Source organism: Dermacentor variabilis, chromosome 8 (assembly GCF_050947875.1).
Source record: "Dermacentor variabilis isolate Ectoservices chromosome 8, ASM5094787v1, whole genome shotgun sequence".
In the NCBI taxonomy this organism is placed as follows: Eukaryota; Metazoa; Arthropoda; class Arachnida; order Ixodida; family Ixodidae; genus Dermacentor; species Dermacentor variabilis.
Window position 1 is genome coordinate 41171157 of NC_134575.1, and position 19135 is coordinate 41190291.

Consider the following 19135-nt stretch of genomic DNA (forward strand, 5'->3'; position numbering starts at 1 on the left):
GACTGCCACAGAAAAGGACAGGAATTCCATGGCTGCAGCTAAACCTGCAGTGGTGACAGTGTCAGCGGCACATTTGTGCCGATTATAAAAGATGGTGTCAGAGAAACAATTTTCTCGCCTTATACGGACTCGTTCTGCCATCCGATAAAACTTTGCGGAACTATAAACAACGCTAGATAGCGAGGCCCTGCGAAATGTCTTGCGCAGCATTGCTTGCAATACTTCGTGCGGTATGCACAACATTCTGTTATTTCGCACACTCGTACAGAGGACTGAAGATGCGATCACTCATGGCCATCTAAGAAAAAGACGGTTCGGCGGCCGTACTCAGCCCGTATAGGTACCTTGTTAAGTGCTGACCAAATCGAAAATGATACAAGCCACTTTGCAGTTTTGAGTACGGGCACCAAAACGTCTGTGTCTTTAAAGACATTTGGCACACGCAGTGAGCGCAACTTCATCTTCGATGTCAGACTCGACCCTTTAATATCCATCATTCGCTTCACTGTGTCTTCATCATTAGGGAGATATGGCTGAATGGACTGTGCAGCAGTTTCTTACAGGGCGAACTTTGGTCAAAGGAATCGCAAAATGAGACGGACCTGTTCCGGCTGGCTGAAACGACGGAGATTCGTCTGGCGCACTACTTTCCTGGCTACACCGTCGTACTGCAGGAGTCGAAATCCATGGCCAATTTGAGTCGGGCTCTGCAGGTTCTCGTAGAGACCGAAGGTTGCAACGTCCGGCTGGTACCGAGCGTCAACGACCTGGTGGTGGACGACTTCGCGGCTTACGTGCAAACGTACCCGATGGTTATTGTCCTAGAACCAGACAGGTGAGATCATCTATAGAGGCGGGTCGCCACGCTGGTGTTGATGTCTTATATGGTTTAGGGAACGCTAAAGGACGGGTACTTGGCACATTAGAAGCATTTATACGCTGTGTGTTCCATCTTGTGCAGCAAAAAGTGTACGTGAAACTTCTAGAGTGACTTTCGTTCGGCTGCCGGTGTGAAACACCACTAAGGAAACAGCAAGCGATGCACTGAAGCGTGCATATGAAGCCTGAAAATGGCGTCGGTGCAATGACACGATGAAAGAAGATGGAATGGGAGAGAGTTCTGTATCACAGGGCCAGCCCTGGAAAGCGAACTCTCCGTGAAGCCGTTCCCTCCGCTTTCTTTCCTCGCGCTGTCGACCAAGCACGTGGTTTCGGAGACTAAGAACACTGGCCGCGAATGTTTGGTTGCCGGTAGCAGTTAATCGGTGCGCACCTAATTGACTGTCTTGCGTAGCCTGCGCAAGTTGAGCAACTAAAACCTACCGCGCGCTCAGACGAGACGGCCGCGTGTATGGTCGGTAGCGTGTGGCTTCGAGGGCGTGGCGCAGTGCCGCCGCACAATCTTTCTTTCTTCCATGACTGTTAACGTGCAGCAATGTAGCCTGCGTCACACTACCGAATCAACCGAACGATAAAGCCGTCGGAACATGCGGCCGGACACCGATGTCTGTATAGGCGGCGCAGCATGCCTTAACATGCGTCGGCTATATCGGAAGAGATAGAGCTGTTTGGCTCGGGTAAACTGAACGATTTGTTGCGTCCTCTTAAACTCTGATGATCGTGGCTGCTGCTGCTGCTGCTTGTTTTGCTTTGCTTTGCTTTGCTTTGCTTACTTGCTTGCTTGCTTTGCCCGCCCACCGCCGCCACCGCCCAACAGGAGGAACGCCATGCCGAGCACTGGCATCAAACCCTGTTGAGCCAGCGCTACGTCCCAATGCTCTAACCATTAATGTAGATGATTGATACTTCTATTCAAACGACGACAACGGCGTAACGCATCATCCAACGACATAAGGTTTTCATAGCTGAAAGCACTCACAACACATTGATTTCTCGAGGTGACCGCCGTGCGGAGCGCACATTTTTGGCACCATAGCGAGAGAAGGAAACAAAGGGATGAGAGTACCATCGAATGCCACGAACACGTGAGGCGGTAAGCAGAGGCTGAGAGCACAGCAAGAAATAAGGCTGGGGCCCCATTTATCGCTGCGACATCGTTTGGCCGTGCCATATGCGTTGCATTATCGGGGAGTAGGGCGCTTATGTGCGTCTTACACCGCGGTGCAACCGTAAGTCACATCAGCGTCTGCCTCGTCTCGTGGTCGGTGAGCCTGAATGCCCCGAGCTCACTCCCACGTGCCCATACGTCGCATCACCCACAATTCACGCAGTATTAACCCAATAAGTGTCCTAGCAGCATAACACCGAACGCTGCCTCGAAGCTATCGCTAGGCGCACTTTGACAGTCGTGCAGTTACTGTTTCTATGCTCGTTTATTTTCACAACGCTCGCAGAATCCGTCTCATGGCCGACACGAGGAACTGGGCCACCTTGCCAGTGCTTCTGAACCTCGCGGACACGGCGATGCTGCGCTTGCTGACGCGTCAACCGATGGCCCGCATCGCTGCCCACATTTCCCAGATGCGGCTCGTCGTCGAAGAGCTGCCTCAGTTTATGTGGGTGTCACTGCACGCCTTCTCGCTTGCCCTGGCCTTCGCGGCGTTCGCCGCGTTTCCAGCCGCCGAGAGGCTGGGAGGCGCTCGCGAGGTTCAGCTCATGACTGGTTTGGCGGGCAGCCTTTATGTGCTATCGCACTTTGCTTTCGACTTTCTTCTCTACGTTGCCTTCGTCGGTCCGTGGTGCCTGATCAACTGCGGCATCGACGGAATCCTGGAAGGCACTTGCAGTGAGTTCACACGCTATTGCCACTTTGAAGGTACATTAAACGACAAACAATAACCAAAAAAAGAGCGTTCTCTACCAACTTACGTTTCAAGGATACAACAAAAGAATGTGCAGGACGGATTGACACTGATTGTCAGTGTATTGAAATAGCCGAGCCGTCTTAGAAAGCTTTTTTAAAGGAAGGATGCCCTAATAAAGGCATATATATTGCTGGAGGGAGGATAGCTAGAAAGCTTTTTTCTATCAATTCGTAATTTTGTATAAAACAGGGACTTTACTCAGTGCATGTGTAGCGGTAGTGTAAGAGGCTATATACAGTTTATTAGAAGATGTTCATTGAACGTGGGCCGTGAATACAGGAAGGTCCGCAGCGAAGATCATTGGTTTAGGCTTATCACTCACGCGCACTGCACTGGCGATCCACCTTGCGTTTCGGTTGTCCTCCTCCTCTTCATTACAATAAGCATGAGACATCCTGGCGATCTAAGAGGTGGGCACAGTAGTGTCGATGTGTAGGACCTGAGGACGATAGCGTGTCGACGGCGGCGGAGATCGGCAGCAGGTACATACACTGGCGAATGAAGGTGTGCATCCCACGCCAGTTACATTGATGCCGAAGGCATTAGTAAGTCTTAGAGACACTGACGTGAGCACATTGTGGGTCTGAGTAAAAAAATGCGCTGATTTCAGAGCGCCACGTTTGTGGTATCACAAGAAGCCACTTCCGAAGACCTGGCGAAAAGTTGCACCGGTACAGGAGTTCGTCACGAATAACGAAGTGCGAAACTTGACGACGCCACGTCCGAGATATCGGAAGTGTGGGCGCTCCAGAAATGACGTCAAGGATTGAAACGATCCATGGATCCTTGCGCTGCGCTCAGGAGACTGTGTGAATATCTCGAGAAGACAGCGTGTGCTCGAGGGTGGAGAGGGACGCAGCCTAGGCAGGGGAGGTGACCGGTAGAGTGCGTGCGGTAGAGTGCGGTAGAGTGGTAGAGTGCATGCTTGCGACCGTAAGCATCTGCATGCTTACGGCCGGAAGGATATACAACGCTGATGTCATAGTCCTTAATCTAGTTAGCCCAGGGTGCAAGGCGGCCTGATGGGTCCTTGAACGAAGACAACGTCGAAGGCACGGCCATATACATATCGACGAAATTTGCTGAGCCTCTAAACTATGGCAAGTCATTCTGTATCGGTAATACTGTAGCTTGATTCAGCTTTTGTGAGCATTCGACTTACATATGTCACGGCATATTCGGCAAAGTCAGGTTTCCGCTGTGCAAAAACTGCACTGAGACCGACACCGCTTGCACTCACGTGCACTTCAGTTACAGCCCTGGGTTCGTAATGGCACAATATAGAGGGAGAAGTTAGGAGACGGCGGAGAGTGGAGAACGCGTGGTCGTACACGGAAGATAACGATGATATATAGCTGGCGCTCTTAAGGAGCTGTGTCAGAGGTGGCATATGCCACCTCTGACACAGCTCTGACACATCACCTCTGACGCATCTGATGCCACCTCTGACACATCATATGATAGAGGCGAAATTACGGACCAACCGCCGAAAGTAGGAGCAGAGGCCTACAGAGCTCCTGAACTCTTTCATTATTGTCGGTTTGGGAAAGTGAGCAACCGTGTGGGGTTTAGCTGGGTGAGGTCGCGTCCTTCAACACCATCCTTGGAAACAACGTGGTCAAGAATCGTCAAATGCTGTGCAGCGAAGCGGCACTTCTTGATATTCACTTGGAGCCCGGCGTCCTTTAGGGATATCAGCACGTGTTTGAGGCACTCAAGGTGTGTTGCGAAAACTGGAGCTAAGTCGACCATGTCGTCCAGGTAGCAAAAACGCATGTGCCACATTAGGCCGTGCAGCACCGAGTCCATCATGGGCTCGAAGAGGCAGACGCATCGCAAAAGGCAAAATGATGACAGTGAATTCATATAACTGGTCAGGTGTGACGAAGGCAGTCTTGAGGCGATCGACGTCTGCCAAGGGTACGTTCGAATACCCCGAGCGAAGATGAAAGATACTCGGGGCCTTGTAAACAACCGAGGGCATCGTCAATCCGCGGCAAGGGTTATACGTCTTTTCTAGTGATCTTATTAAGGAACCGACAATCCACGCAGAAGCGGATTGAACCATCGCTTTCCTTTACAAGAGCCACTAGAGCGGCCCATGGACTATGTGACAGTCGGATGACGTCGTGTCATAACGTGTCATCGACTTGCTCTGCAATAACGCGCCATTCTGTGGCGGAAACACGGTATGGTTATTGGCGCAGCGGTGAATTAAAGCCAGTGTCGATATGGTGACGAACGGTTGAGGTGCAGCCAAGTGCACGCTGGGCAACGTCGAAAGAATTGCAGAAACGGCAGAGCAAATCCAGAAGCTCGGAGCGTTGAAGAGGAGTGTGTCCGCCGGCGATAAATGAACTGAACAGATTGTTAGCTGAGGAGTCAGAAAAGCTGAGGCACTCAGCGCACCGAAGTCGGGTGTAGGCGACTCATTTCGCCCGTTGAAACTCTGAGGAATCAATGGATCGCACGCATCCAAGACATTCACCGCGAATCAGCTTGACTGGAAAAAGGAAGGGGGTTGGTGATAAAGAGGATGCTGGAGCCGGTCGCAACGGCGAGCGTCGCATAAGGTAGATGAGCTTTCCGAGTCGGGAAGAAGGTTCGACAGCTCAACGAATACGACTTCGTCGAAAAGCTAGCTGCAGAGTACGGGTAGAAGAGCTAACGTCGCCGGAGGAATATCCACGTCTTCCATGATGTCGAGTTTACTTCGACACTGATGGGTGTTGTTCATTAGCTCGTTATACAGAGGAAATAACTAGTTCTACACGTGCGCAGTCGAGTACGATGTTGTGACGAGAGAGGAAGTCCCATTCAAGTGTGATATCGTGAGAGCGAGATGCAAGGACGATGAATTCAACGATGTAGTGAATGCGCCGAGTGATGACATGCGCAGTGCAAGCGGCTAATGGCTGAAGGGGTTCTCCATTTGCTGTGCGCAGGGAAAGTCCACTAAGAGACGCTGTAATTTGTCAGGGCTGACGGCGAGGGTTGCGTAATAACGCAAACGGAAGCGCTAGTGTTTACAAGAGAGATGCATGGGTGCCATCGACAAACACTTCGACAACGTCCGACGGTGAAGAATGAGGACTTCGGCGTTTAGAAACAGCAGTGCATTTGTTGCCTCCTGAACTCCGGCAGTTAGCTTGCATCTCTTTCAGGGGCAGCATGACGACGCCTTAGTAACTTGCGATTCGCTGATGATATTGCCTTGTTTAGTAACTCAGAGGACCAATTGCAATGCATGCTCACTGACCTGGAGAGGCAAAGCAAAAGAGTGGGTCTAAAAATTAATATGCAGAAAACTAAAGTAATGCTTAACAGTCTCGGGAGAGAACGGCAATTTACAATAGGCAGCGAGGCACTGGAAGTCGTAAGGGAATACATCTACTTAGGGCAGGTAGTGACGGCGGATCCGGATCATGAGACGGAAATAATCAGAAGAATAAGAATGGGCTGGAGTGCGTTTGGCAGGCATTCCCAAATCATGAACAGCAGGTTGCCGTTATCCCTCAAGAGAAAAGTATATAATAGCTGTGTCTTACCAGTACTCACCTACGGGGCAGAAACCTGGAGGCTTACGAAAAGGGTTCTACTCAAATTGAGGACGACACAACGAGCTATGGAAAGAAGAATGATAGGTGTAACGTTAAGGGATAAGAAAAGAGCAGATTGGGTGAGGGAACAAACGCGAGTTAATGACATCTTAGTTGAAATGAAGAAAAAGAAATGGGCATGGGCAGGACATGTAATGAGGAGGGAAGATAACCGATGGTCATTAAGGGTTACGGACTGGATCCCAAGGGAAGGGAAGCGTAGCAGGGGGCGGCAGAAAGTTAGGTGGGCGGATGAGATTAAGAAGTTTACAGGGACGGCATGGCCACAATTAGTACATGACCGGGGTTGTTGGAGAAGTATGGGAGAGGCCTTTGCCCTGCAGTGGGCGTAACCAGGCTGATGATGATGATGACGACGCATGGAAGAGCGGCAACGCGGCGAAGGTGAGTGACGGAACTCAGATGGTGGATGGCCACTCGGGGACAGCTGATTGCAGGTCCGAACAGTCGTAGCGTGAACGGGGCCGGTGAACGTTGAAAGTTGGATACGAGCGTCCCGAAACTATCTGGCGATGTGGTCGAGGGCGGCACATGGAAAACAGATCGGCCAGTTAAGGGCGATCAACACGACGGACCAAATTGCTCTTTTGGACCGCCGTCCGCGCCTCACGTGATAGGACGTCACCAGTTCGTGCGGACCGCCGTTGGCCCGCGCAAGACCGCGGCCCTCGCGGTCCAACAAATCGCCGAGGCTTTTCCCGCTTCAGTTTTGGCGGTGGACCGCATGCAAACTGCATCAATTTTGGCGAAGCCAACGAATGTTGTCCGGCGACAGAGTGTCTTCAGCCAAATGCAATCTAGTTTTCGGCTGAGCAAAAGCCAGTCGTTTTATGTCCACCATTCCGCCTACACGTGCGTGCAGCAGATTTGGAGTGACTAGGAGGTCTTTTTTGTTTCTCTCGTTGAGCAGCTCCCGGCTTTGTGGGGACTCGAGCGGGAATGATTACAATGATAACGCGAAAAAGTGTTAGTGTAGCTGGTTGGTCTGCTCTGCCGTCTGCTACGGCGGTCCGTCGTGTGGATGTGCTCTGCGCCAGACCGGACCACGGCGGGCCATGACATCCCATCACGTTACCGATTGGCCCGCAGACTTGGTCTGTCGTGTGGATCGGCCTTTATCGGGTGTATGCCAAGGATTTGCGGCGACGACGGGACTATGCCAAGTAACGGGTGTAGAAAGGACCGTTGTAGGTGACGCTGAATGAAATGACAAGAAGGTTTGTGGCCAGTGCCATTCCACTGCTCCGGTGTAAATCAGGGGCGCGCGACAGGCTTCTCCTGGACGGGCAGTAAGGTCTCAGCGATCTGCTCCTGAATCACGTGACAGAACATAGGAGCCAACGAAATGGGCCGCTGCTGCTTGCTGCTTCTGCTAGCGGTGGTGGCGGTGGCGAGTTTCGATGCTGAGTGATGGTGGACACTAGAGACAGTTAACGAGCGACCTCTTCACGCAGGAATGTCTTGATTTGTGTGAGGAGGGACGTGGGGTCAGAGACGACGGCCAGCAGTGGCTCGTCGCGTTGGTAAGGACGTCGGGTCGAAGCTCGTTGCTTCCGCAATCCATTGTATCTCCGACCCAGCGTGAAAACTTCGGCCGCAGTGAGAGGGTACTTCAGGAGAAGCATCTGAAAGACGTCTTCATCGATATCCTTCATTATGCGCTGAATTTTAGCAGCCTCATCATTGAAGCGTCAACACGCTTGGACAGGTCGACGACGCCCTCGATATAAGTCGTTAATGTCTGACCAGGAAGTTGCCCCCAGGCGCGCGACCATTGTTCGGCGCGCAGCTTTCGCGCGGCATGGCGGCGGAGAACGTCCAAGAACGACGCTTTGAAAGCGGACAAGGTCTGAAAGTCAGTTTCGCCGTCCTTGTACCACAAGTTTGCCACGTACGAGAGGTAAAAAACGATGCTGTTCAACTTCGGGGTATCATCCCATCTAGTGTACGTGCTCACCCTCTCGCACTATGTGGGCCAGCGCTCTACGTCGTGGTCGTGCTCGTCTTTGCTACTGAACACAGCGGGGTTTCTTTGGCGAAGGGCGCCGGGGCAAAGGCTGGCTTATGACGGTGGCGTCTACTGGGCGGCATCGGCTGATAAACTATAGCGTGCGGAATCACAATTCCAGGGGGCAGGCGTCGTAAAGGCATGAGCACCTCCACTACTTAAAACAAACCGTTGTTCGACGTGAGCCGTGAATCCACAAGGGTCCGCAGCGAAGAGCGCTGACTGGGGTAGAGCACTCTCTCGCGCACTGGGTTGGCGATCCTGATTGCGCTTCGGCTGTCCTCCTTCTCTGCGTTACAACAGGGTGCTTCTCAGAGCGCAGCTCTTCGGTGCCCGTTCCCGCGTTAAGCGTCGCCGTCGGCCTCGCCGTAACCAAGGTCATGATTCGCGCGCTCCTGCTGCCATCTCTCGCGCGAGGCGCGAGTCTTGCTCTTCCCTTGTCATCCATAGCCAGACAGCGCGAAAGCACCGACAGCGTATATGTTTTATGTTATCTCTTCTCAAGCTGGCATATTAAAGTGCGAAGCAATAACAGGAGATCGACCCACGCAAGACACTGCGTTTCTACCAGAAAGATTGTTTCGAGCATAGCGTTCGCCGCTAGCGTTTGCAGGAAAACGTTGCGGTTACATGAGCCGCAGTTGCTGGGAAGCGTGAGAAGCAGTGAGAGATGTTTGAATGCTATCGCGTTCCATTCTTTAAAAGGTGAAGCTTAAGCGCCCTCCCAAATTTTTTGCTTGTTTTCATCTTTTGCAGCACTCATCTTCGCCACGTTCGTGCTGTCTGCTCCCGCGATTATAGGTACGGTGTACCTGATCTCGGAGCGGGCACTGACCGAATTGGGAGCCATGTACAGCGCGGTTCTTTGGATTTATTTGCCTGGTAAGACGCTCTCCGAACATGTCGAAAACAGACCGGATCACTTCACTTTAGTGTTTTCGCGAACGCAGCTAATAACGGACAGATTCACCTGCTATTAAAAATGACCTGCGGATCAGCGGATCAAACTTTCGCTGGGTTTGTTGTGCACGTTTCCTTGCTTACGATCGTGTTCATAATGGGTTCTCCTAAGTTTAAAACAAATTAACAACTTGTCCAAGTTCGCACATCGTTAAAACCCGAATTCGTCTATGACAAACAATCGCGACTTTTTAGGTCTGTTTTTTATATACGGGATTTGTCTCCAACGGAGGAAATATGCAAGCAACGAATACAATTATTGGAAAGAATACTGCGCTTAGTAGCCAGTGATTTTCGTGTTTTCTTTAGGCTCGTTCTAATCGTCAGTAACGAGAGAGTTATTCATGTTTGAGATTGGGTCGCGCACTCACAGCGCAGTTGCCTCCATATCTGCACAGTACCTTTAGAGCACGTCCACCGTTAGAAAAAAACTGACAAAAAGCCATAAAATATATCTGAACGCTGCTTTCAGAGATATTTCAGATACAGTTCGTTCACATAATGCCGCTGCCAGTGGCTCCATCATGCTGGCAGCAGACGTCCCGCGTTCTGTATCAAATGCCCCGTTTGTTATAAAGAGGCTATTTCCGATCAGTATCGGTTAATAAGTTCCGCGCGTTTGATATAAAAAAATTGCGAAAGCTCCCTGTACGGCAATTATCCACGATATGCGCACCGTCATATTCTGCCCCAGCTTACCTCTGCTGCTGTTCTGGAAAGAGTGATGGTTGTGTGTGCGTGCGGAATTAAAGACAATGTATGTACATATACACTTACGCTGTCTCGTATTTCACATTCCACATTTCATATACGTAATAATATTTGGGGTTTTACGTGCCAAAACCACTTTCTGATTATGAGGCACGCCGTAGTGGAGGACTCCGGAAATTTTGACCACCTGGGGTTCTTTAACGTGCACCTAAATCTAAGTACACGAGTGTTTTCGCTTTTCGCCCCCATCGAAATGCGGCCGCCGTGGCCGGGATTCGATCCCGCGACCTCGTGCTCAGCAGCCCAACACCATAGCCATTGAGCAACCACGGCGGGTCATTTCATATACGTAAGCTTCTTTTTGGCTCATGTGTGCGTCTTGTGCTTGTTCCTGGTGTTCCCTCTTGTACGTGTTTGGTACCAGTTTATTGAGCACGGGTCTATGGGTGCTCATGCATGGCACGTAACTTAGTGTTTTGACATTGTGGATACCACTTACGTGCGCATCACCAATGACTCCTCCTTGTGCAGTGGTAGGCACGTAGTCGTCAGTGGAATACTTTAGTCTGAACAATTCATTCAGGCACTGCGGCAACTACCTGTTTGTGCGCTTTGATACGTCCACGTTGAAATCACCCACATCTCTCACTACAGTCATGGGCGCTGTCTTTTAAAACATGCATATGTCACAACTGCAGAAAGCGGTGTAGGTGAGAAAGAGCAAGAGAAAAAAAAAACGCTATTTTGATTGGGCACGGAGAGGTGTAGATCCCTGTGGTGGCTGCCCTCAGTCCTGCAGGACCCGAGCAGCGGTGGCAGCACTTTCGGCTCTGGCGATGAGCTTTCGCTGGTCTTCCACTGTCGAGCTGGTCTGCATGATCTCCAACTGCTCGTGCGTTCCGTTTATTAGGTGAGCCGCTAAGGCAATACGGGGCGTCACATTAATAGATAAGCAACAAATTTAGACAACGGATGCGTTTCATAGCCGTCCTGCGGCATAAAATTTAAGGGACACTTAGTTCGCATTAACACCAAAGGTCGGAAAACCGCAAGAATGGCAGCGAGTCGGGTAAGCTGGCTGCCGATCATGGGAGAAAAAGCAATCGCGTCGTCAAAGGTAACAAAGACTGCTGGTCCAATTGTAGCCTCGCAGAAGAAAACATCGTACGCTCAAATGTCGCAGGAACGTTGCATAGGCCAAAGGGCATGACTTTGAATTGATATAAGCCATCCGGCGTATTGAGGGCCGTCTTCTCGTTGTCGATTTCATGAACTGAAATCTGCCAGTAGCGGGATCAAAGATCGATGGACGAGGAGTATTTAGCTCCGTGCAAGCAGTCCAATGCTTCGTCGATGAGTGGTAGTGGGTAGACGTGTTCTCGCGTCATCTTGTTTAAGTGGCGATAATCGACGCAAAAACGCCAGGTACCATCTTGGTTTTTCACAAGGACGACAGGCGAGGCCAAAGGGTTCGCTGATGGCTCGATGACCCCTTTGCGGAGCATTTTGTCCACTTCTGATTGGATGACTCGACGTTCAGCATGCAATACACGATAGGGATACCCGACTAATAAGATGCGTGTGTCCAGTGTTTATACGGTCGTGAACAACAGATGTTTGGCCCAAAGGCCTGTCGCCGAAGTCAAAGATGTCACAGTACGATTCGAGCAGTAGACGTATGTCCGTGGCCTGTGCAGGGGTGAGGTCAGGTGCACTCATTTTCACTAAGTCATTCGTTAAGGAACCAGAGATGTGAGCTGAAATTGGCGCTCATAAACCGCTCTCGGCATTCAGACTCTCAGTGTCAAATTCGGAACTACTAGAAATGCTGGCCAGGAACGTGCCGGCCGGAATCACTTGAGGGCACGGGCTGAAATTCAGAAGCGGTAGAACGACGTCGTCATTAGTAACCGTGACCAGCGTATGCGGAACAGCAAGGTTCCGGTTCGAAAGCACGTCGATGATGGGACGCAACACATATTCACCATCTGGCGGTCAAAGTGACGTAACTGCCTCGGGTGACAGACGCACGTCGAGGAGTGAGCCCAAGTGCGGTGAGGCGTGGCTCGGAGCACGGGCGAGTTGAGGCAGTTCTAACTGAAGGACGCCGGTCGCGCAGCCGATGAGAGCAGAATGAGTGGATAAAAAGTCCAATCCAAAGATAACGTCGTAAGTGCAGTTGTCGATTACAGCAAAGTGAACAGAAGTAGGGTGGCGGGCTATAATTTTTTTTTGCTTGAATTGAATTTAATTTCTCGTTCATTCAAACGAGGGTAGACTGAGACTGAAGGCATGAAGCCTGACAAAGGTCTCAGCCCCCACGAAACGACAGGTTTGACAGCAGGTCACACACACATGCACAATTTTGCGCGTTACAACAGCGTTGGTTACTGTGAAAGTCCATGGTCATTCGATTCTTCAAATGTATAGTACAATGTACAGCAACGGCTAAGTGCAAGTAAGCATTTGAGATGGTTACTTATTAAGCATGTAGTACACATTCCAAGAACAACCAGCACGCCGCCGTCGGCCACATGAAGCACTCGGGCAGCTGCTGGGGTGAGGACCTTTTTTAAACGTGCATTGAGGCTAGCACTCGCCACTGATGCGTGGACTCCAGTGTAGACGAGTGCTTGGACAGGTACGCCGTCAATTTTAACATCAATTGCACTTCTTTTTGCGGGCACAGACAGGATTTGCTGCAGTAGTCGTCAATGCAGCACCACCTCCGAGGGCTGCATTTCCTAGTTTTCCGAAAGGGTGCGGCCAGAAGCCGCAGGGAACGAAAGGCGACGTGGCTGCGGCGAACGGGAAGATGGGCGACGTATTGTCGGTGAACGAGAGTGGCGTCCGCGCGGCGACGGTGAGCGACTGTACCATGTGTTCCTAGCAGAGTTGTCGGCGCTGTTAGACTCGGCGGTGGGCGAAACATTTTGGGAATTTCCATCAAAACCGCTCAGGTTGGTCAGTTTGCGAGGTGTTGAGGGCCACGAGTTGCGACAGTATCGGGCGACATGACCAATCAGGCGACAGCTGAAACATACCGGCTGGTCGTCCGCGGTTTTCCACTCGGCCGGGCTGCGATAACGCGGAGAGAAGCGTCACGGTGGAGCGAAAGTAGAAGGGCGTTCGTTAGCTCTGGGTGTGGCGAGAGCACAGATACAATGTAAACCAATATTTTCAAGTTCCTAGCGAAGGATGGCTTGTTCGAGGGGAACTGAAATGTGGTAGCATCAGGGCTACGTGAACAGAAAGCTGTGGGCGCCATCGCGTCCAGTTCACGTCGAACGATTTGCACCACGTCCTCTCGCATGTTGCTGTGCGGGTTGATCTTCACATGTCGACGTTGCGGCAGTATTGGGAAGTCTGGCGAATAGTTGCACGACGCGTCGGATTTTGGCCTGGTCGAATTGTCGGCACTCTTTGATGATAGCATCAACTGTAGAGCTGCTTTTGCACGAGCAGATTAAACGCGTCGTCAGCAATGCCCTTAAGTACGTGCCTGACGTTCTCAGCTTCTGTCATGTTGTGTTGGGTTTTACAGCAAAGTGCCAGCACGTCGTAGGCGTACGAGACCTAGGACTCCGGTGGGGATTGGGCACGGGAGGCCAGTTCCTGTTTTGCGGCAATGTTGCCGCCGGCTGGTTTGCCAAACGACTCTGTCAACTTCTCTTTGCATCGGTCCCAGCTGGTTAGCTCCTCTTCGTGGTTTTCGTAACAGCTTTGCCGTACCTCTTAGGTAGAACAACAGGTTATCTAGCCTGAGCGTAGGGTCCCGTCTGTTGATTCCACTCACGCGTTCGCACATAGCCACCCACTTTTCAACGTCGGAGCCATCGGTGCGGCAGAAAGTTCCAGGATCCTTAAGTTGCACGACCACAACCGAAGGTGACAGCGACATAGCTGGCGACAGTGACGTAGGAGGCGGCAACGACGTTGATCCTGAGTGCTCACCGTCATTCATGGTGAGGACGGTGATGCGACGTCCAATGCGGAGCTCTGTTTCCAGCCGTGGTACCCCGCACCTCCCTCCAATATGTTACGGGGTTGTAGGTAGTATAGAAAGCCCGTATGTACAACAATGTATATACAAGATGAGTCAGTGTAGTTAAGATGGCTGACCATATATATATATATATATATATATATATATATCTATATATATGAAGAGGAATTCTTCAGGCTGCCTTTCAAGCGTAAACAATTTGAGCGGTGCTACAAGGTAAACGTAAACAGAACAAGTATTTAATTTCAACAGTTTCGATTGGTGGACCGGTCTTCATCAGGGTTTACAAAAAAATGACAGTTCGGCCCTGGTAATGAAGACACCAGACCGGGTGCCCGGTCGTTCTCAGATACATCAAACCGAGAGGGACAGTTGTGACAGTGATTGACTTTCTCTCGGCGCTTTGATAGATTTAAGCTGCCTTATTGGTGAATATGTCGGGCAAGAGGAAGGCGTAGTCCCATGTATGCAGAGCAAGGAGCTCAGTGAAAAAAAAAGAAGAAAAATAAGAAGAAAAGACAAAGAAAAAAGCGCACAGGAGGAGAGAGACCTAAGTCGGAGAGTGAAGGGGGCGCGTAGTAGCGGTAGCTAGGTTATATATATATATATATATATATATATATATATATATATATATATATATATATATATATATATATATATATATATATATATATATATATACATACGAAACAAAACACAATCTAAGAGGCTCCATTTTTGTTATTAATGGTAGAAAACCAACACGCATGCATACATACATACATACATACATAAATACACACACACACACACACACACACACACACACACACACACACACACACACACACACACACACACACACACACATATATATATATATATATATATATATATATATATATATATATATATATATATATATATATATATATATATATATATATATATATATGTGAGAAATGTGGAGATGAACTCACTGTAAATCACATTTTATTCACGTGCGCACAACTCGAACGGCTAAGGAAAAAATATTTTACTGTATTTTACAATGAACGCATTCCCTTCCATCCCAGTCTACTTTTAGAAGGCAACCCACTTGTAGGAACTTCATCTGTTTCTAGTTTTTTGAAAGACGCAGCGATACTAAACGAAATATGATATATCACAGAACTACTAATTCTAAAAATTCTTACCCAGTTTTTTCACGCATATTATGCTCCTCACCCATTTTCTCAGTCTTGAGAAGAAGGCTGAGCTCTCCATTTGATTTGTTGGGCTCCTCGGAGTCCGTGTCCGGACAAGCACTTTCGCTGAGGATATCCAATTTTTGAAATAACTTATACCATGTGTTTGGCGCATGATAGCCTGAGTTGCTTATGCGCCATAAAACCCAATACAATACAATATATATATACATAGATAGGTGTCTCCCAGCTAAAGTTAGCCGAGCCCATCAACGAAAAATAGATTTAGATACATGGTGAAACAAGCGATTTTCAAACTTACGGTGTTCAGTCATCAGGCCCATGCCGACCGAACTCCTTAGGTCGAGTGATTGTATCATGTACCGTTCTTTCGAAATTTCGGTTTTTGTTGAACAGCTTGGCTAACATTGGCTGGGACACACCGTATATATATATGTACAAACACTTAAGCGCACACACGCCTTGCCATCACCTGCCATGTAACCGACTTCGCACGCTGTCTTTTTTTGGCACTTTCACGCTCCTAATGCTAACGTATAAAAAAAAAAACTTAAACAAGAGAATGAAAACACCTCGCACACGCTAATACGCTCCACTGTACTAAACGCATTGTGTATGCTTGCAGGTTTCGTACTGCTCTTCGTCGACGCGATTGACGCACATTGGTTGAAATACATGGCAGCCCTTTTCCCACCCTGGGCGCTGGTGTCTTGCGTCATCAAGATCTCGAACCAAGCGGCTGCTGCAAAGCTGTGCCACCGACCGAGGCGGCTGCCGCCACGGGCGCGTCGTCCGGATTCCGCGACCGCCGCCCGACTGTCCTTTGCTAGGCGCTCCATCTTCCCTAGTGAGAGAGGAGGTGATGCTCTCAAACACATTGCAAACACGCGGCGCGTAGAGTGAGAAGGACAGGAAAAGAATGTGGCTAAAGCTGCTCAGGTGCATTGTAACCTGCGAGGAAGGTACGGTACGCAGGCATTCGGATTTTGCTCACCAACTTGCTAAGTCTACTTAGACGTGCTAACGCAAAATCTTGATTTAAGGTAATAAGCGAGTCACACTGCAAAGGAATAGAGTAGTCCCGTAAGGGAGATGTGGGGAATGAACGTCTATATGGGGTTCTTTGTATGTGCTTGCGATTTTGATTTCCAGACGTAGGAAATATTCGCTCGAACCAATATTTTGCCTGATGAAATTCCTTCCACATTTCGGATCATTCCTATCCTCTGCCGACAAGCGTAGCGCTGATACGAGGTGGCACCCGCCGCGCACTATGCATTCCTTGCCCGCGTTCTTACTGCACGGTTGATTACTACTGCTGTTACTATCACTGCAGCTATTGCTACTACTAGCACTAACGGCTGCCGCTACAATTACTAGCATTTATTCAGCCACTAATAATGTGATGCTGGTATTAAAACTGGTAATAGCAGTGACGACACTGTAACTATCGAGTACGCCATTGCAATTAGACGTAAGGTCGAGCTGAATTTGTTATTCTTGCACTGCACTTTTCAGCGCCGCAACTACGATCGCTACACAATTAGACTTAACACTGCTCCAGCTACTATTCTATTATATCGCGGTTTTCTTCTTTCGGAATTGTTATCACGGCGGACGCAAAAAAAAAAAAAATCAGGAAGCGGTGCTGACGCCACTCTTCGCAAAGTCTGAGGACTGCATGCACACATGAAGCAAATCGTCTGCCTCCTTTCTACCTGCATTTTCTTATCACGACGCTGAAGGCGCCCGCCAGGAGCATGGTGCCGTGTAGACCAAGGTTACGTCAGCTACAGTGAACAAGCAGCCGTTGCTATTTACTCTCATAAACGAAGAAAACTGTGGCTAAGAAGGACACGTGACTTCCCCCATATTTTTGAACAATGCATCTGGGATTGTTAAAACCGGCAGGAAAGAAAACCGAGCTCGAGCGTGACATCGCCACGGCCAGCCTACACAAGCCAACTCTTGCTGAAGCCATTTACATCGCGTCTTAGAGCGCAGCTGCTGGGCGCCCGTTCCTGCGTTGAGCATCGGCGTGCCTCGGCGTCCTTCGTAACCGAACGAACGAGCACAGCTAATTAGGAGAGAGCGAACGCGGAGAGCAGCAGGTGATGAAAGACGGCGATAGCGAAGAGAGCGCGAGGAGGAGGGTGCAGCGGTACCATGAGGCCGAAAGAGGAGGAGAGGGGGGATGACGGTAGCGTGAGAAGAAAAGTGTAGCGCCACGCAAGACGGGCTGCGATGGCGCCGGCGATGGCTGCGAGATGGCGCCAGGGTAGTACGCGTCACACATACGGAGACAAAGCGCTGCATGAGGGGAGGTATGCGGTGGTTGCTGTGAATCGCGCCCACGCTTTACTCACGATCTCCCGATTATCGAGGCAATCGCGCCGTACTTCGCTCCGTTTGCAACGTGCCGCACGAGACAAACTGACCGCGCCAGCTAATACATCGCGCAATGAAACCATGCATAAAGCTGCACTGAAATTTCGCATTAGGGAGCATCGTAATCGTTGGTAAATTTTGTTCTCTTTTCTTCGTCTCCAAAAGTGGGCCCTCTATAAGACCCCTGAGCCTCGGCGGACTCGGTCTGGGTCGTATGGTTGCCTGTGTGTTTTAATTGACGTGCGCATGTTCTGTTGATGCGCTAACTACTGCGCGCACATTTTCTGGATTCTTCCCTACATACGTGTGGAACTACGGCCATATTTAGAAATGGGCACATTCACTCTCCTTGTCTCATGAAAGCAGCCACCGCAAGATGCCGCCCGGAACCATTTTGCCCTTTTCAACAGCACGCTCGCACCGTAGGGGGTGGACACAACATATCGCCACCTCATTACGTCGTGAGCCTACTTCACTGGCTTTCAAAGGCGTTTTTCGCGTTAGTCTTCCTCCTAGTTTCTTTTCTATATATTATATTAACGGTAAGTCGCTGACAACCTGAAGATGCAGTGGGAAATAAACACACGATTGGCGGCTAGGTTCAGGGCTGGCTCCACCCTAAAGCCCCTTTTAACAAATTCTCCAAGTGACACTACCGTCGCCTTCCGCTGCAGGAACGGCCCCGCACGTAACTTGGACGCGTGTCATGTCGGAGTCACTTTCAGCTGCATGGTTCGCGTTTTCATGCAAGCGCAGCCAAAGAAGTGCCTTGTGTGTGACTCGTCGGGGGCAGGCTGCTCGAACAGCTCTTCCCAACGATTCAGCACTGCATGCTTCCTGGGTGGTGAGCCTACTTCCCGCGCACTCATTTAGAAGCAACGACTTTCCAAGCGGTTCACATACTGTGTGGTAGCGCTAGCTGACTGGTTTTATTCGGGGCATCATTGCACTGGCGAGCGAGTTGATGCATTCCCGCTCTTCTGGTGCAGTCCGACCCGTATTTGCCCTACCTCTGCCGAGCGATCTAGATTGTGAGATGACTGAAGCGTCTGCCACCCGGCGCAAGGGGTTACGGGAGACAATGCCAACTGACGAATACCCGTTGCCAAAAGGCCTTTCTGAGAGGCGCACAAGTGATCATTCACGAATCCCGAAGCGGCTTTGAGCTCAACGAAGACGTGCTCGAGAAGTGGCGCACTTGCGTGCCTTTGGCGGAGCCCGCATCACTTCGGGCACAAATTGATGCCACGCCATCGCAACCACCCAGTGTCAAGTGCTCGACACTGCAACACGAACCCCGACCGCTATACCTCACATGCTGCTTGACTGTCCGGCACTCCAGGAAGCGCGTAACCACCATCGCGGCACTGGAAGAACTCTGAGGGAGTAGATCCACCTGCCCGTGGGGTTAGCCAAGGCCTCACGAC

The 19135-nt window shown here is 50.2% G+C and overlaps 1 protein-coding gene across 1 annotated transcript in view; it reads left to right on the plus strand.

The window, feature by feature from the left end:
* LOC142590124 (phospholipid-transporting ATPase ABCA3-like) overlaps nucleotides 1–19135 on the plus strand; it is a 95531-nt gene that overhangs the window by 57812 nt on the left and 18584 nt on the right. The window contains exons 17-20 of the mRNA XM_075701993.1: nucleotides 564–835; nucleotides 2355–2746; nucleotides 9210–9335; nucleotides 15946–16179. Coding sequence (XP_075558108.1) covers nucleotides 564–835; nucleotides 2355–2746; nucleotides 9210–9335; nucleotides 15946–16179 — 1024 coding nt within the window. The remainder of the gene's footprint in view (nucleotides 1–563; nucleotides 836–2354; nucleotides 2747–9209; nucleotides 9336–15945; nucleotides 16180–19135) is intronic.